Source organism: Rhea pennata, chromosome 18, assembly GCF_028389875.1.
Source record: "Rhea pennata isolate bPtePen1 chromosome 18, bPtePen1.pri, whole genome shotgun sequence".
Taxonomy (NCBI): domain Eukaryota; kingdom Metazoa; phylum Chordata; class Aves; order Rheiformes; family Rheidae; genus Rhea; species Rhea pennata.
The window spans coordinates 5,338,512-5,357,146 of NC_084680.1; the positions used below are offsets into that span (position 1 = coordinate 5,338,512).

At 43.8% G+C, this 18,635-nt stretch overlaps 1 protein-coding gene across 1 annotated transcript; it reads right to left on the reverse strand.

The window, feature by feature from the left end:
* Nucleotides 1-1,186: 1,186 nt before the first annotated feature.
* Nucleotides 1,187-17,612, reverse strand: TNFSF8 (TNF superfamily member 8). The gene is made up of 4 exons (XM_062591202.1): nt 17,418-17,612; nt 10,133-10,178; nt 2,141-2,212; nt 1,187-1,584 (listed from the first exon to the last, which is right to left on the reverse strand). Exons 1-4 carry the CDS (start codon nt 17,610-17,612, stop codon nt 1,187-1,189), a joined length of 711 nt encoding a protein of 236 aa, XP_062447186.1.
* Nucleotides 17,613-18,635: the final 1,023 nt, after the last annotated feature.

The window sequence follows — 18,635 nt, forward strand, 5'->3', positions numbered from 1 at the left end:
AATTTTGGTCCCTTCCCTCCCTTACTGTAAAAATTACATTTCAAGTAAATATCTTTGTGTTACTGAAATGCATAAATAAGAAGACCTGAGATTATTGGTTTATCCTTCATTTTCTAAGCTTCCTAGTGACCTAAAGAAGCTCTAATAAAACTCTATCCTGTGGATTGTCCAAGTACACATCTCCCAGTTGAGGGTCAGCTTTGAAGTTGTCTTTGGGAAAGTTGGAACCTCAGATCTCAGTTTTGGATTTTCAGGAAGTTGTGTTGTTAGATAGAGTTTTACACGACTCAGTGTTACAGTGTCATTCAGTTTACTGTCAGATAGGCTGCACAAGATTCAAGAAAAACATATCATCATGAACTTTGTTTTGCAGCAAAACTAGATCATTATTTTGCTATTTCTTATGGAAGGCTCTAGAAGCCCCAGATGAGAACAGAGGCTAAGCACTGTGCCTATACACAGTTGCTGCCCCCAAAGAGCTTCATGTTTAAATAGAAAAGATGTATAAATAGTAAAAAAGTAGACATTTGGAACTAAATCCCACAAAGTCTATAGCAGAATGCAGCACAGAAATATTTTGCAAGTCCCAAATCTCCTACATCCTGTCCCAGAGCGTTAGCTACCAGCTTGTGAGTCAACAATTTCCTCATCTTTGCTTTTGTACAATCTACCCATAAAGCTGCTCAAGAGTTGCTGTTGCATGCTCCAGTTGTAAAGAAAGCATTAATTACGAGCTTTGACCATTAGCTTTTGAAAAGACTAGCTTAAAATACAATTGGATATAATTCAGATAAAGAGATTCCCCTGTTTCCTGAGCACAGGCACCTTGCTGGCAATCCGTTAGCCAAAAATTCTCCATGTTGTCTAGTCTTCCCATAACCTGGTTTGATCTGTGTTTGCACAGGGTTGTTTTGAGGAACCACTGGCGTGGCTGGGGTTATATGCCGGATAGCCCAACATCACAGCAGTCCTACTCTGAGCCAAAACAGAGTAGTGATCCTACGTCTGTCAGATGCGGGTCGTACGGTGTTTTAGGTTTCGTTCTGGGACGCTGCCACAAAGCACCTTGTTTACCCTAGCGACGGAGTGAGATAGGAAATTTAAAACAAGGTTTTGCCTAGTAAAAGCAGGCTACTGTTGTTCAAAGAAAGATAGCGTGGGCGGCTGCAGGAAGGCAGAGAGCCGCTCACATTTCGTCACTGTACATCAAGACCCCGAGAATATTTTCATTGGGAAGGGAAGCTACATTCAAAAATTCAGGCTGATTAAGTCTTACTGATATCCGGTCCTTCACGTTTAGATGTGTCAAGTGGAGCTGGAACAAGGTCTTAAAAGCCTTTTCTTGGCAGGAGTCTGATGCACACCATGTGGATAATGTCTGCCTGCTGATCTTGTCATTCACCAGGAGCTCTATATTCAGGTCTGTGGGGTTGTTTGAACAGCTGGTAAAGTAAAAGTTCAAGTGGCAGTAGATCAAGTAGAGACCTTGTTTCTCTATCACCAGCTCCTCGCTCTTGCACTGGATGTCTTCACAAACACCCTTCTCGATCAAGCTCAGTTTTGAACTGTTTACTGGGTTTGACACTAGAAGAAAAGGCAAATACATATTAAAATGAGTCACTGAACTCTAGTGACCTAAGGTAGAGTTTTTTGACTGCAGTAGTATTTCCTAGTAAATGGGGATACCTATTCTGTTATTCTGTGGTTTTCCTGTCAGAAACTCCAACAGAGGACCTTAACCCCAGCTGAGTGGTTCACACTTAAAAAGTGAGGTGTTAAGTCCCAAGGACTGTGCAGCCCTTTGGGAAACCCAAGACAAAGAGAAGCAGTGAAAATGGCTTTCTGCAATATTCAAGGGAAATAGTGGGAATATACACTTGTGTGTTCTGGGGGAGAAGGTATTTCCTTATTTATGTTTTCTTATCAAGTTAAAAAAAATATGTCTATGTGATCAGATAGGAGATTTTCCAAAACCCCACGTTTTCAAGGAAACTAAGTTTTTTTTCCCTATAAAATGCCCATCTAGTCAAAAAGTTATTTGCCACTGAATTCATTTTGAATAATACAAATAGTCTGCTCTCCAGCCAGCTCTGAAACATGCATTTGCCAAAGCTCGCCCTCGGCTGGGCTCCCCACTGACCTCTCATGTACGCAGCAGCTGTCTTGATTGGGACACTCTGTAGGATTCTTAAATAGTCTTCGGAGGTGTTCCCTGAAGGAAAAACAGATTAAATAACCACTCCAGAGCTGTTTGGGTTATGGGAGATGCTGTCAACTTCCCACTGCAGTGATCCTCACCTCGTACTGTCCAGCTCAACCTTCAGCTGTCCCCAGACAACCCATCACTGCTGGAGATGATCGAAATGAGTCCTTGCTCCGTCACCCATGTGATAGGGTGCAGGACCTGTGCCTGGGGCTGGGTGGAGGCCCAGACGCCAGTCATGGATACAGGTGCTGCTCTGCATCCAAGCAGGATGAAGCGACTGTCTCATTGCCACCACATCACTGGCTTTTATTCCCCTTGCAAAGCAATATGTACAACTCCCTCCTGCCTTTCCTTAAATAGATAGTATTGCACACATTCTTCAAGACCTCCCTTATTTAATGAAATGAGTCTATGGACAAACTGCACATGCAATTATGGCAGCTGGCTCAAAGGGTCAGTGATCTCCATCAAAGGCCTGTGACAAACACCTGGAGCTAGAGTGGAGTGTCCCAGTACTGGTTTTTACCACATGCCCAGGAGTATCTGATCCACATATAGATTTTGTAGCAGTGTTAACTCTATTGGTAAACTTCTAGCAGTCCAAGGCCCTGGTAGCTCGTAGTTACTGCTTTAAAACTTGCATTTCTTGTTCTGCTTCCCCAAAATTACATGGGGATAAGCCACATAACCATCCTAGAGGGCTGAACTATTTGCATGGTACAGTTACAGACACAGCTCTGTACTTGTAGCTGGAATATGGTTCTGCAAATGACCTTTTGGGAGCTTTTGAATTGTTACTCTGTTCTCTTAGAGGCAAAATGTGGAGGTCTCCAAGGCTGCAGGTGAAGCTGTTGACTATCTGGAGTTTATAAAAGGATCTTCGTACAAAATCACCATCAGAAAGGAAGTGTCATGCACCCTGCAAGTGTCTTAGCTCCAAGCAGAAGGGAAGGTGGGCCAAGGGGGATCATGAGAAAGCCTCCAAATCCCACAGCACATGTCAGGGGGGAGACCAGGGCAGTAGAGCAGGAGATGGGTCTCTCTAATGGGGTCACAGGTGGGAACATTGGGGCTGCTGTGCCTGCACCCTAGGCCCAGCATCTGCACTCCTGCATCCCTGCTCCTGCACCCCTGGCCCTGCACCCCTGGCCCTGCATGCCTGGTATGCACATCCTGGCCTGGCATCCCTACATCTGCATCCCTAGCCTTACACCTCACTGTTATCCTTGTGCTTCACATCCTCACTGGATACATTTCATTTTCTCATCTTCTCTGTGCAAGCCTTTCCTTGTCCGTTCTTACTGAGGGAGGCTTTCAATGGCTGACACTGATTATTCCTACTCTATTCTCTATGTAGAGAACAGATTGTACAGCCCTGTGGGTTTTATGCTATACCCTACAGGCATATGAATGTAACAATTAGATACAGTTTGCAGAAAATAAAGTATATCCTTCTGTGTCCTGGGTGGCTGCACCCAGTCAGACAAATGACTCATTGTATTGACCTCTTCTTCTTTACATCTGCTGGCCTTGCTGTGGATGAGGATGTTCCTAAGCAGCTCAGACAGGAGTTTGGGAAAGTCCTGTGTTTTATTCTACAGCTGAATACAAAGAAGAAAGCATGAATGAGTTTTAGTAGAGCCAGGCCTAACTATAGCCCCCTGTCCCAGAGTTTGCATATCACCCAAGTTTTCCTATGAATCAGTTTATAAAATTGGTATGATAGTTACCTACACTACAAGGTTCTCAGAAGGACGGATCATATGCGGAACTAGATTCAGCTCCCAGTTATAACATAAGTAAATCTGCAATAACTCCATGCAATAACTGCAAGAACAGGTGATATATTTCTTGTTGTTCCTAATGTGAACAGTATAGAAAGGGTCTACTAAATGCAGAGTGAGCTAAGGAACATAATTTTTATAAAATTCCTGAAACTAAGGGTGCAAGAAAGGCAGTTCAAATCTCCAGACCTCTGTGGTGTCTGCTTGGCCTGATTTATAGGAAATTCCTGGTCAGGAGGGTGGACAAATCAGGGGGAAGATGGTCACATGTACAAGTAGCACTGGTTGATGTTTTGTAACGTTGCCATCTTCACACTGGTACTGCTGGAGAAACAGGCTGTGGGTGTCTTGAAAGAAGTCCAGTCTTTTTCTAGTTGCATTAACTGAAACTCTCTGGAGGGAAGCAGGTACTCCCTGCACAACCTCAAAAATGAATCGGTTGTGTACCAAGCTCCCTTGGCTGTGCTGGGAATCCCCAGAGGAAGAGCAAAACCTACTTTCCATGCTGTTAGTCATGTCAATGTAGTTTCTAGGGAGTGTGCAGACACTACACAGACATGGAGATGTGGAATAGGATAGGAAAATGTAAGAAAACCCTTCTGACCCTTACTCCAGACCAACCCTGTTAGAATCGCTGCAGCAGTCCGGTGAGGCACATTCAGTGGTCCTGAGCCCACTCACCTTGCAGATGTCCTACAGCAAGGGAGACTTTTTATAGAAACTCGGGCATTTAAGGGGGTTTTACCTTCTAAAGCAGAAAATCCCCTGCTGCTCAAGCAAACATTGGAAGCTGCAGCCCTATTACTTTTGCTAACCCAGCAAAGTGTTGTGCCTGCCCACAAGTGAGCTGCTGCTTCCAGGAGCCGTATCCGTCCTGAGCTGTCTCAGGATATTTGCATGGTGTCTCTCCAGATTGACTCCTTGCTGATCTGACTGTATTTCACACTTGCAAACCTGCACTTACATTCATTGACGTCAGCAAGTTTTATATGTGTGTGTGTTTGCAAGCCATTTATTTGGTGACATCAGCTGTGTTTCTGAGAAGACATGGTGTGGAAAAAAAAGTTGTTATACAGAGACATTTCCTGTCCCTGCTTGCTAAGGCAGCTTATAACCATTTTTCCAGGTTTGTTTCTAAAGTTAATTCTTTTATCTGAAACATTACTGATATACCAGAGTTTTGGCACTGATCAGTGGATATGTTCAACCACATCATTACCTAACTGGCTTTGCACTGATAGCATGTAAATCAGAAGTAATCCCACTGAAGTCAATAGGATTATATGGATTTAAAAGTATGGTAAGAAGGAGGAAAAGCAAAGCTATGGTGTGGACTAAGTAGCAGGGAGGCCATATTGGTTTCGCTTGTTCCCTGTGATGCAGGATGCACAGACACTACTCCAGACCAGGCTGCTCCAAACCCACCAGTTGATGAAGGAGTCTTGATAGGAGGCTGTTTAGGTTATTCTGCTCTTGGGAAGCTACCAGGAGAGAATTGCCTTTCGTCTGCCCGATCCCCTTTGTCTCATGATGAGCGCCCCAAGGGGCAGTCCTGCCGGAAAGGGCCAGAGAATTTGCTTGAGCCTAAGGCAGCTTTTACCCGCCAAGCCAAAGCAGATGTGCCTCAGGGCTGCAAAACGGGAGCCGTGGCCGAGGCTTGCACGACTTCCACCTGCGCTGCAAATGGGCGAGCGCCTCGTGCAGAAAGGCAGCAGCAGCCCCCGGCGGGGCTGCGTCCTCCAGCCGCGGGAACTGGTGGGCCATGGGCTCGTGGACCGAGGCGGTGTGGCCGGGCAGTGCCCAACAGGTCCTGGGGAGGAGCAGCTCGGCCTGGGGAGCCCCTCCTGCCTCCTGGCTACCTCAGTTTTCCCACCTGTGGGATGGGTACGGTGGCAGTGTAAAGGATGTTGAGACCAAGTGACCTGGTGGAGCAAAGCTTTGCCACCAAGGTGAACACTCCACCCCACCAGGGAATTTGAGGCTCATTTCAGCAGCAGTCACCTCTTGCAATTCTTCCGCAGTGCCTACAGCATTAGAGCTGGCTGGAGATTTGAGTGTGGACAGGCACGAGAGCATTTCAAACACTTGAAATGCCTCAAACGCTTTATCTTAAGGATAAAATAAATTAGAAAAATATCCTAAGAGGTGAAGGCCAGCAATATACAGCTTTCAACCCCATCCTCCCCAACCTCCAATTTAAGAGCATTTACAATTAGGCAAGGTGATTTTGTCTCTAGCATTGTCCTGGGGTTATCAAGATTAATTCCTCTTATTTCTCAGCAGTCCCTATCCGAAGTCTCCTTGACTGTCGTTAACTCATGCTCTTCCAGTTAAGCGTCCTGCAAGCAGCTGCCAGCCAGCAGGTCAAAGAGGTCCATAAGGTAAAACTGAGATCTGTGTCCCGTAGTGATGTTTCTCACCTAGGTGCTGCTGCGCGTGCTCTAGCCTACTTCCCAGTGTAGTAAAGGCCACATAATTTCGTGAGCTATTTGTCTATACAGCTGATAACTTGTGTTTTAAGTATTGAAGAGCGAGAGGACACATCATTTGGCATTTGGCAATACCAATCACCTCATTATTAATTAAAAAACAAACCAGCCCCTGTTATGACTAACTTGCATGTGTTTAGCTGCAGTTTCCTCCAGACGCTTGCTTAGGGGGATGTCTGTGCACTCTCTCTAGCATTTACAAACCCAAGATTACCACATTTTTTTAAGTGAGAAACACAGCTCATCTGCCCCGACTTCCCTGGAAGTACAGAGAGCTTTACATACATATATATATGCACATACTGAAGCTGAGAGAATAAAAATCTCTACAGTCTGAATGTGAGATGTCTGTTTCTGAAGAATTCACCATGTCAGGATTATTGACTGACTGGGATTTTAGTGGTGCTACGGTGGATTACTGCCAGCCTGCAGGAGAGCAGATTTAGTTGCAGCAGACCGAGTTGCACTTGGTTATACCACTGTAAATCTGGAAAATGACTCTCTCTGCTCATTGGCTTTAGCCTGATTTACCTTAGTGCAGCAAGGATGTGTCATCTGTATTATCTTAAGTTCTCAAGGCCAGATTTTTATTTGGGAAACCATTTCCCATTGAAACTGTGAGCAAGATGCGTAATTTCCTTTCCTTGTCTGTCTGCCAATCTTACTGCTGGATAAAAATATATATGGTGTGCATGTGCGTACGTATCTCTATGTTTTTCTTTTGTAAATGAGAACAGATTTTGTTACTGTGTCTTTGTGATTCAAATAACAACAAGAAAAGCTAGCCTTCAAGGGATTTATAGGGAAACAAGGCTTGGAGAAGACAGCTAGGACGTCAGGAGAACTGATGCCTGGCAGACCATTACAAATTTCTCTATGCCTTAGTTTTCCTTCCATAAAGTGAATGTAATGATAATACCTCTGTGGTATTTATTAGTATGTGATTCAGTGGCTGTGAAAAGTGGATGGGTTTCCACAGAGAAATATATCCGCAAAAAGAACATTTCACAAACATTTACTTCATGGCAAATTTAATTATTTCCTCTGTTGTTCAGCCATTCCATGGAGTATGGCGAAGTGGTTTTCAGGAGACTGGTATCATTTTTCACACCAACATTTAATTAGCATCTTTCTCAGCCACTGCTTGCAGATTACTGCAAACCCATCCATCGAGGATTGACAGCTGACCCAGGAAGGTACTTGCTCCCTAGCTCTGCTCTAGGGCCCACTGGTATTTAGCTAATAAGAGAATATAATCTCATTGGAAATCTAAATGAAATCAAGCTGCTTTTTCTCCTGTTTGGCTGTTTTAACATTACTAAATTAATTCAGGGAAGAGGCTATGTCTGGGTGACTGTCCATTTACGTTACAGAGCAATTCTGCCTGCGGGAACCCACACCCTTCTCACGGGCGCATTCCCACATCCCCCCCCAGCATCTCCAAGACATTTTGCACAAGCAGCTACCACCAGCTTAGCCAACACCTTTAGCTTCCCCATCAGTACAGAGCCACACACAGGGCTAGAGCGAGGCTGAGCACTGGCAACTCAGCATTGCTCAGTTTTTCTGTCCTTGGCCACTGTTAGAGCTTCGAGGGCACTGCTGTGAACCAGAGGGTGAAGCATACAGCCAGATTACTCTACCAGCATCTGGTCTGCCTGCATGGCAGACGCTCTGCAAATCTCAATCTCCAGCACCCTCTGCCCAAGCCTCACCACCCGCATCGCGATTCTGTCCCTTTTGGTGCACCGGGACCCCGCAGCGAGTCACTACCTCTCCCTGCTTTGAAGTCAACGAATGAAGCCTTGCACTGTGCAATGGACTTTCCTGCCAAAGGGGCCTCTGCAAACTAACTCATGGGATAAATTAATCAATTAGTTCCGCTTTATGCATTTTAACAGAAAAATAAAAGGCTGTTGTAATTCACTCACACTTTAATGCTCCATTATCCTGCCAGAGCTGTATAATAGACCCTGACAGGCAATGATGGCAAGGCTGATAAAGTGCTTGCACCTATCACAAACAGCTTTCAGAAACCTCTCCTGCCTTGTGGGGTTTCTTTCTCGTTCCCTCCTCTATCTTTCACTCGTGGCATCATCTCAGATTTACCAGCAGGATTCAGAGCAAGAGGGTGCCTGTAATTGATACTGACCCAAAGACAAAAAGGTTTCCAGCTAATGAAACATCTTGCAAATTCCTCCTGCCAGGCAGCTGCCAGTTATTGATGAGGAGAGAAAGCAAGCGGCACCAGCTGGCTGAGCTGGAGGGAAAAAAATAATCAACGCACTTCTTTTGGATTAGTGAGACTCCTCCTTCCTGCTCTTTTAATGCCAGCATTGCTCGTACTTTGCATTGAAATGATGCTGACTGACGGATAATGTCTCTGTGGCTGCTCCTCTGTCCGTCACTGTGCTCCACTCAGACAGCTTTCACTACTTCTTGCTACCTAGCAGTAAAACTCAGCCATGAAAACCAGCACAGTTCTGGTGACTTCCCTGAGGTTGTGTTGGTTTATGAGAGTGGAGGCTCTGCTCTGGGGTGTCTCTCTAGGGCCAGACCTTCTCACAGTTGCTGCCTCCTTTCCATCACCATGGAGGTTAGAAGCAGCCCATCTGCAGAGGCAGACATTTGGCTATGGAAGAAAATGCCTCCAGTTTTACATGAGTTTTTTAAAAAATGATAGTTAGGCCAATGTGAAGTTCTGAGGTAGGACACTGTGACACACAGGGACCACTTCAAGACCTTTGGGCATGAAAAAGCCCCAAAAGACCTCTGAATTCAGAAATTCTCCTAGTTAGAGCATATTCTACCTAGCTTCAGGTAATGAAGCAGAGGCTTCATTATCTTAACTCTATGAAAATACTGAGGTGCAGAAAAGCTGCTTTTGTAATTAGGAGTCTCTGGACCTTGAGTGTCGATTCCCAATTCTTCCAACCCCTCTAGATGAACTCTGTGCCTCTGTTTCCCCCAGTGTAGACTGGAAGGGAGTACCATCTCCTGTCCACCTAGGCTGAGTAGACAATCTCGTTTGCAGTAAGCTAAGATACTTGATACTAAGGCCACATAATTTGGGAAGCAACAGCAACAAAATAAATAGAGCTATTCTTGATTTATGCTAAACAATGTTTTAATTTCTTGCTCTGCATCTCTTGCTGTTGTTTTCTTCCTGCTTCTCCCACACCTGCCCCTCCTCTTCTTTTTTTTTCCTGCAAACCAGTAACAAACTCATGACTACTCCAGGCCAAGGGAATTCAGGAGTCAGTTGCTTTGAAATATGTGCCAGCATCTTTGCACTCAGGGCTTGCGAAAATGGGGACGCTACGCCCACATGTGCAGGAGCCAGCCTTTAAACCAAGACCTAATAGTCCAACCAATGTTCACATCCTTTGGCAAAAATGCTCTGTTGCAAAAACCTCTCAGGGTAAGTTCAGAAATGCTTGTTATTTCCTCGTGCATTGGTTTCTGGAGGTAATGAGTAATTTGAAAGCTTTTTTTAGCCTTTTTTTTTTTTTTTAACACTGCCTTGGTTTTTACTCAAGAAGAAGCTTTATGTGAAAGGTTAAGATGTGCACAATTAGCTTAGTTGTCATCTTGGACAATGTTTGCATTACAGATCAGACAAATCGCACCTATTGACTTTTTAGGTGTCTTACCTGTCCTGATAGGTTTCGCAACACCCTCTGTGGCTGGATCAGCTGCCTGAAAGAGAAGCAAGAGAATGGATGGTTATTCTGGGAGCTGGGCATACTGGCGCTTAAGGAGGGCCTGGTTTTCAAAATGGATCTTAAAAATTTCCGTTGTGTCCCAGGAGGGCAATACAGCGACTGATACACAAGGAGCCAGCACCAGCCACTATAGATCATATGGCTCCTACAGAGACACGTGGGTCTGAGGGGACTTGCTAGGGAGCACAAGCCTCCAGATATAACTTTTTTCACACATCCGAATTTCACTCTCATGCATTCCTCATCACAGCTTGTGGTGCAAAAATAGTGCAAGTAGGTGTTTGTGTGGCCTGAAGAGTTCATTTTTCCCCCTAATCTAGAAATCTACATTTCTGACATGGGCAGCAAATCTCTCAGTGCTGTAGGAAATCTGTGCAGCTTTTGTTGGGGTCACTTTGAAAGCAAAAGCCTGAACCCCCCTGTTTTGTGGCTTGCAAAACTTGGAAAGAGTAGAACAGAGCAGGGCTCCTCATACAGGACTGGTGACCTTTGAGAACGTCTGTCTCTGGAAAGCTCTTAGGTGACCAGAAATAGAAGCTGTAATGCCTACGACAGGTCTTAGAGCAGTGGTACATCAGCCCTGCCTCACAGCTATTCCTGCTACTTGCTGGGATATAAACCCAAGGGACAAGATGGCAGAGGAAGTTATGTTTGCATAGCAGGAAACATGCCCTGAGTGTGTAAATATGGTAGATTTAGTCTGTGGTGTTTCATCACACCTCTGCCATCCAAATGTTAAACCTTCAAGTGTGTGCTTGCTTGCATATTATTTCCATGCAGGTTAAATCACTGACAGCTCACAGACCTGTAGCAATGCCCTCGAGGAGCAAACAAGTTCTCCCAACATACAAGGAAAGAAACTGAGAGTGTCTCAGCACTGGAAACTGTGTGTCATGTCCCTTCACACACATGCACCAGGGCAGACCTACAGTAATTTTAGTATCAGGGAGTGGTTTTGCTCCCTTTTAGGCTAGCCTAAACTAGCTCCTTTAATCTGGATAGTGATTACCTGGGGTAGTTGTGCAGTCTGACGTAGCCAGGCCCAATTTAGCATATTCAAGAATAAGATAGTAGGGAAGCAAGGACTGACTTTGGCAGGACATTTACGTCTGAAAGCAAGGAGGCAGACCATGCATCCAGTGTGAGACAACTTCATTGCTACTGGGCTGGAGAAATCAAGGGTCTTATGACAGCAATCTGAAATAAGCACTTTATTTCTGGACATAAATAGGATAATGTGTAGCATGGGGAGATGAAAGATAGGACAGTAAGAGAAGTCAACTTATGTCTCTGTGGTACATAAGATTCTGGCCTTAAATGTGTAAAAGTAGTTTTACTTAAGACTCTGACCTAATGTGACCGTTTTTTCAACTGTACCTGAAGTGCAGACCTGCTTCTGCTCTCAGCAAAACAGTATTATTCTTTGGCTCTAATCATAAAATGCTGTGTCCTGCAGACAGAGTCGGCGCAGGTAGCGCAGGATTTGGGTACCTGTAATACCTGATTTGCTGACTTTCTCTCCGCACACCTGAGTAAGAGAGGGGAAAAGGAATCTATATTACAGCAAGAGGAGAGCCAGTTTGTTTCTCCAGGTGATCTGCCTAGGATATATAGGCAATCTGCTGCATTAGGAGCCGAAAGGAAATCTAGAGCTTCAGTTTGGAAGACCAGGTATTTCCAAGCTTTTTAGTCCCTCTCCATAACATCCATCCGCCGAAACTCCCATGGATCCCATGCACACCTGTCATCAAATGTGGGACTGAAAACACCCTCAAGTCTTGGTGATTCTAAGGACCACCTGTCATGGTCTTTCTGCTCCAGCCTCAGCCTTGCATGAGACTGTCCCTACCACCCTGCACTCAGGGCATGGAGAAGCGTTGCATATCAGTGCAATGTATGAGCATTTCTGCCCTCTGCAGAGGATTAAAGGCAGTTTTTCAGGAAAGAAAGGAGATGCTACATCCACAACTACATTGCACCAAATGAAATCAGACAACAATCCCACTGGGCGCTCAATCACTTGATTGAGACATTATTGTCAGAGCGAGGCATTCACATTGCAGACCTCCCTTGGAGATGACATACAGGAAAAGAGTCTGATGACTTGCAACTTGCTTTGTTGTCAGGGCAACAGGATCAAAATTAAATGTATTAATGTCTCGTGTTCTCTCCTGGGAGATCTCCCAGTGGGTAAAAACACCAGATATTAATGCAATTTAATTAGTGACAGCTGAGTAGAGCTTGGTTTGAAATATTACTGGTATTGCTGTTTTCTAACAGCAGGAATATTCTATGTAATGCTGTAATTTGAAATGTAAAGAAGCACAGACTAGAAGCTTGAAGAGATTAAATTCTACAGCACAAACTCAGGAAAAGGTTCATTGCAATGAATTTCACCCTGTCTGCAGCGACTCTGGGTGCTGCTAACGAAAGATTTCAGTCATTACTCAGCAATCAGAATAATCTGAGTTTGCTTCATTAGATAAAATGATAATCGGGTGCTAGCAAGAGCCATTTCTTTCTTTTCCTAAGAAATTTTTCCGAATTAAATCAGATTGGACCCTTATCTGCTACATGGTGAAAATCTTCTTATTAAATGCATCTTGTAATTCCTCTCTTCTTAGAAGAAAACCTGTAAGTCAAACTGGTCCCGGCTGCAGAAGAATTATACACACACATTTAGCAGTCAAGCAGTAGCAAAGAGCGAGTGTTGCAGAGTGTTGTTATACTGGTGTTGGCATATACTGTGATAATTCCTGAGCAGTGATGGGTAAATGTGCTCAGAAAGATGTACTCCCTGACCGGAAATGTTACCAGCTTTTACAGCTTTAATTCCTGGTCAGAAGAAGGGGTTGTTCTACTAATTTCAGTGCCATGGCTTAAGCCAGTGTAATGAATTGCAGCTTGCCCTGATATCTTGGGTTATCTGTGAGATACCTGAGCAATCATTCTATCTCACTTCTTCATATATCCATATCTGGCTGTAGCTGGAGCCTGCAATGTCCCTCAGTTTTCAGGCAGAGAGTTATAGGTTAATTGTGCCAGAACTGAATAACTGAGGTCTCCGGAGCATGTATCTGCTCCCCAGAAAGTCCAAGAGAAAAAACACCTCCAAAACATAATCCCCAGAAAATAGCATTTGGCCAGCTTCACTAGGGCCAGGGTTCTTCTGAAAGCCAAGCACGTGTCTAGGTGTGTGAACACACAGCAGCTCTGCTGAGGAGCTCTCAGGGACAAGCTCTTCGGACTACTACTGTCAAAGGAAGTGGGTTGTGCTCTTTTGGGACAGGACATGAAGGGAAGCATCCAGACGGGCCCTGAGGAGCAGCACTCACTCAGGACCCAACAGCCATCTCTCCTGCAGTGATGGATCCCAGCTACTGACCTCTGGGACATTGGTTCATCCTTGAGCTTTGCACCATCTTATGGCCAAGAAGGTGAGGAAGGAGGTGGTATTTTTTTCCTGCAGAAAATATAATACTGTCTCCACTGCTGATGTGGCAACAAAAGCCATGGGAAATGGAGGCCCATCTTAAATTCAGTTATTCCAGTATTGACAAAACCTATTCAATTGACACCTTTAGATGGCATATGGCTCTTAATTTACAGACTATTTATAGCAAGAGTCAGAATAGCACCCTTTTCTCCTAAAATGCCTCAATGGTTTTCCTGCAAAAGTTCAACAAGTGGAAAAGCAAAGTTAGTGGCAATTTTCAGTAGTTTTTTTCTGCTTCTATCAAGATTGCCCACCAGAGGGGGCCAATTAGCATCGATTGTGGCAGGCTATGGTAGACTTTTTCTAAGCATACATAAATCACCAAGTAGTTAGTGCAGGAACATGCTAGGTAGTATAGGAATGATTTTCAGTCACTACAGTTCCTCTGCTAATGAGATTTTTATGTATTTAACTGCAGCACCCCTGGAAATTAGTTCAACAAGTATAAATGCTCTCCTGACTCTTAGCATTCGCCACTCTGATGCCTTTACAGTACTGAGAAGATTGGCCTACACAGTTCAGAGGTTAAAAACACGAACTCTATAAAACCCAGAACAGTGATGAACTGTCTCATCTTACATATAGTACTAAATCTTGTGACTTTGGTGTCAAATACAGCCTGCCTAACAAGATATCATAAGATAACCTATCATTGGAGGGCCATAGTAACTACCTTTGCATAGCACTTCCTGTCCTGAAGTCTTTCACTGGATTTATATGTACATATACACATATACACAAACCCATATGTATATCTATATCATCTGTATCTGTATCTCCCCAGCAGCAGTGAAATGGAGCAGATAGATAGATAGAAGGGTAAAGGTTTTGCAACTCTTAAATAGTATTAAGAAGGAAAATACAGGCAAAGATCCCCCATACAACAACCATTCTTATTCTACAGAAAATGAAAATCACTACTGAAAGTTCCGTTTAAGTGACTGACCTGATGCCCAGTGTCTGCACAGCTGCAAGCTGAAGAACTAAACTGACCACAGCTATGTATGTGATTCTAAAAACTGACAGTTCCCTGGCCATCATCTCTGGCCAAATATTGAATGTGCAGTGCTGCCCTTCTTGAAAACATGGTATGATGGAAATTTCTTAGGGTGCTGGAAAACATGGCAAAACAAGGCATGAATACGAGGTATTAGAAACAGTGTTAGGTTTAGAGAAGCAATTCTGAAATCATAGTTCTTTTGTTTATTTGTTTTGTTTGGTCTTTCATGTTGGATAAAAGAGCACCTAAGATTTTGGATGGTGAGAACACCTCCTTTTCACACAGTTTGATTTTTACCTTCTTAGTGCATTATCCTTCATTGAAAGGGATGAAGGAGATTGAGCAGCCAAATTCCACATACCTACAATGGGGCAAAGTAACTTTAAGATCTGTAAGACACCAGAAGCCTCCACCACAAAGGAGGCACCTAAGACATGCCCTAAGGGCCATATTGTACCTGAGACCCTCTAGCACTCCTCTGACCAGAGGAACATGAAAGTTTCCATCTCAGCTCAGCATGAGGAGAGCATGAAGTTGCCAGCATTGCACCAATGGTCAAGGACCACTCACTTCAGCTGACAACAACTTGGAGAGAAAATCAGATCATTCCATGGGGCTGATCGCTCAAAATATTGGTTCTCTCTTCAGAAGTTACAAAGAAAATAATTAAGCCAATTGATGATGCTTTACTCCCTACAGCAACAAGACTTAATAGTCAAGGATATTGAAGTACGACAACTCCCCCGATCCCCTGCCCTGGTGCCTACTGAAAATAGTACTAAAAGATGCTCAGCCCAAGCCACAACTGTATCACCAAAGCAGCTGGTGCCCAGACTGCCCAGATGAGTGCTGACAGGGTGAACATGAGCCAAGGGTTTTTTGGAGCAAGCCCTGGGATTCTTTGAGGAATACCTCTCACAGAACCACCATTTTTACCTGGCATGGAAATTTGAGACCAGCCATGGATGGAGAATTTTAGCTTACAGAGAGCTAGAACACGAATTACGTATTTACTGCCAAATTCTGCTTGCAGTGTAAAATTGCTACTCAACTTCCTTGTGTTTCTCACACACCTCAGCTTACTACTTTCTCCTTCAGCCAAGCTCAGTTTCCAAAGCAGGTGCAATAATGTCATTATTCTTTTAAATGAAAACCCTGACTCTCTCAGTAATATAACTCCTCTGGCACCTGGTGTAACTGCATTTATCCTGACAGAGAGCTAATTTAATGCTTACTTTCATAATAAGTACAAATGAAAGCCACATTATATAGGATAGCTGTAGCAATTCTGTAATTACCTAGGCAGTTATTTTAAAGATCTTCCTTAATGTCCCACTACTTATCATTTGAAAATACCTATGTGTGATTCTAACCATGTCCAGACTGCTTCCTTTTTTGGAAGAACAGTGATTTCAGGTAAATGAATCCTCACTGATACAGTTTTAAAAAATATCACTCAAGCCTTAATGGTTCAGTTTCTGGATAATATGCATATATGGACACATAAATGTGCACAAGATCAATTTAGTAAGAGAAAATGCTGTGCTAGAAGGTCATATATTGTTTTCCATGGACAACTTCCTTCAGCAGCCCAGAGCTAATGCTTTCCTTCTATGATTAGCAGCAGAGGTTACTTCAGCACTTAGGTTTTGTGATAAGATTTCTAAGCTTATAAAACTTCTAATGTGGCATTTTACCCCAGTGAAGTTTGTGGCAAACTTCAGAAATGCACTCTTTATACTCACAGTCACCTGCACCAGAAGAAAATACTGCCTCTCCCCTGGCTGGAACTGCACTGCCGGTTCCCCATTCAATTCCAGCCCCACTTTGGAGAGGTCCTCTTTATTTTAAAAAGGTAGAAACAGATGTAGGGAGAGGCAAATACCTTTTGTCAGAATTTTCCTCACTTACATCCTTCAGTTATCGTTGCTACAACTCTCCTTTTGCATTAGAATCACACCCAAGAGCAGGACTAACAAAAAAGAGAGCTGCTTCTCCCCCATCCATTGCTCTGAGTTCAAGAGGGCTCTGCTTCACCACACCACAGTGCATCCTAACAGACAGCACCGTGGTCTCATCCAGACTAGTTGGGGACTAGTTGAGTCCCCCACTGAAGGAAGCTGAAGGCAAAAGCCTTGTTTCGTGTTTACTGCAAAGGTTATCTGCATCCTTGTTTTTTGTTTTGGTCTTTCCTGTAAAGTATCAGGCAATGTCACACCCTGTGTCACATCTAGAGATGCCCTGTGTTATGTCTGCCACCAAAGCAGTTAGCAGCCTATCAGAGGAACAATTGCAGGCACTGCCAGACCAGACCATCTCATACAGCAGTTGGTCTCCGAAGAAGCCACAGGGGACCCTTCAGAAAAGGGTAAATAACCAGGGGGACACTGGAGGAGTGATCTCTCTCCATCCCTCCTCCTAAGTAGGCTGGATAGAGGGTGGCTTGAACCTTGGATTATGAACTTTCCTCTTCCGTTGATAGAGAAGAAACTGCTTACTAAAAGCTGCAGAAATTAATGTTGCCCATAGAAAAATTACTTCTTCTCTTGACAGTTCTTTTCTCTTCCTTTTTATTTTGTCCTTCTCACCACTAACTCATGTGTGTGCATGTATAACAGTTGGCAGTGTCTGATTTTCTGGCACAGGATAATTTTTGGAAAGTGAGAGTTTAAAAAAGTAAAAGAGATAGCCAAGGAGTAAAGTTAGAAATTGCTTACCGTCCTCTGAATGACTAAGACCATGATGGTGGCTAAAGCAAAGATGAGTAAAGCAACAAGTGTCGCAATGATGAAATACAAGCACGTTTTGTTAGTGGCCCCAAGCCTCCTTGAAACGGTGTCTTCAGTCATATGCATGGCTGATTCATGAGAGTTCTTCACCTGAAAAAGAGTTTGCTCTTGTGCTGAGCACATTCTTATATAGCTCTCAGGGTACTGCTCTGTATCTCTTCTTGATCAGATTCAACTTGCAGCCCATCTCTGTTCCTGGCAGGATTTTCCCCCTTCATCCTGGCTCATGTGATCTGGAAAAAAAACTTCATCATTTGTGGTACAAAGAAAGAGGGACCCGGGGGCGTGAAGCAGGACGCAGCTGTGAAGAGGGGAAGGAGCTTCATGTTCTTGATCAGGGATTTCGCGACGGCAGTGTTGTATGCTGCATTGGAGGTTTCTGATGTCAGAAGCTGAATAGTTACCCAGATCAGTCCTCCCCCCCCTCCACCGCCACTGGCTTTCTGTGAAACGGAGTGCTATGCAAATTTTGTTTCACTTTATACTCAGCGCAGTTGCAGTTCAGTACAGTAAATTACCCCTGAATACTGCCTTCCTGTTATACAGAGTAATCTCTTCTTATTCTTAGTAGTATCCTTATGCTACAATCTCCAGAGGTCCAGGTTCAGATATGACCTATGTTTTGAGTTTGGTAACTGTTACTCCTGTCTGCAAAGATCTAGAGATGTTGCATGGGATTCTCAGTGAAGCATTTCATAGAAATGTGTCAGGAAGGCATCTACGATGCAGGATGCAAGTTCCAGGGAAAGCCATAAAAAGAAAGCAGTCACATCAAAATAGTTGAAAGGGTGATGGTAGGTTGTGCCCATACAGTTCTGAGTGTCTGTATCCATTGTCATGTCCTGAGTTATCTGTAGTTGGTAAATTAATCCTAGTTTCTACTTTGCCCATGAGACTCTCAGATACTCTAGACTAGGTCTAGTTCCCAGCCATGGGGGATTCCCACAGAACCCAAATGAGATTTCTTTAATTGGAAAAATTTCTCTTCCATTCCAATGTGACATGAACAGTAATTGCAAACCCTGCATTTTTTTACAAGAGATGACTCCTTGCTTTCTGGTTTGCTCAAGTCTAAAGTCACTTCAGTGCTTTCAAAAATTTTTGCAGTTAGATACATGTCTTTTTATGATTAATGTCTGTGGAAGC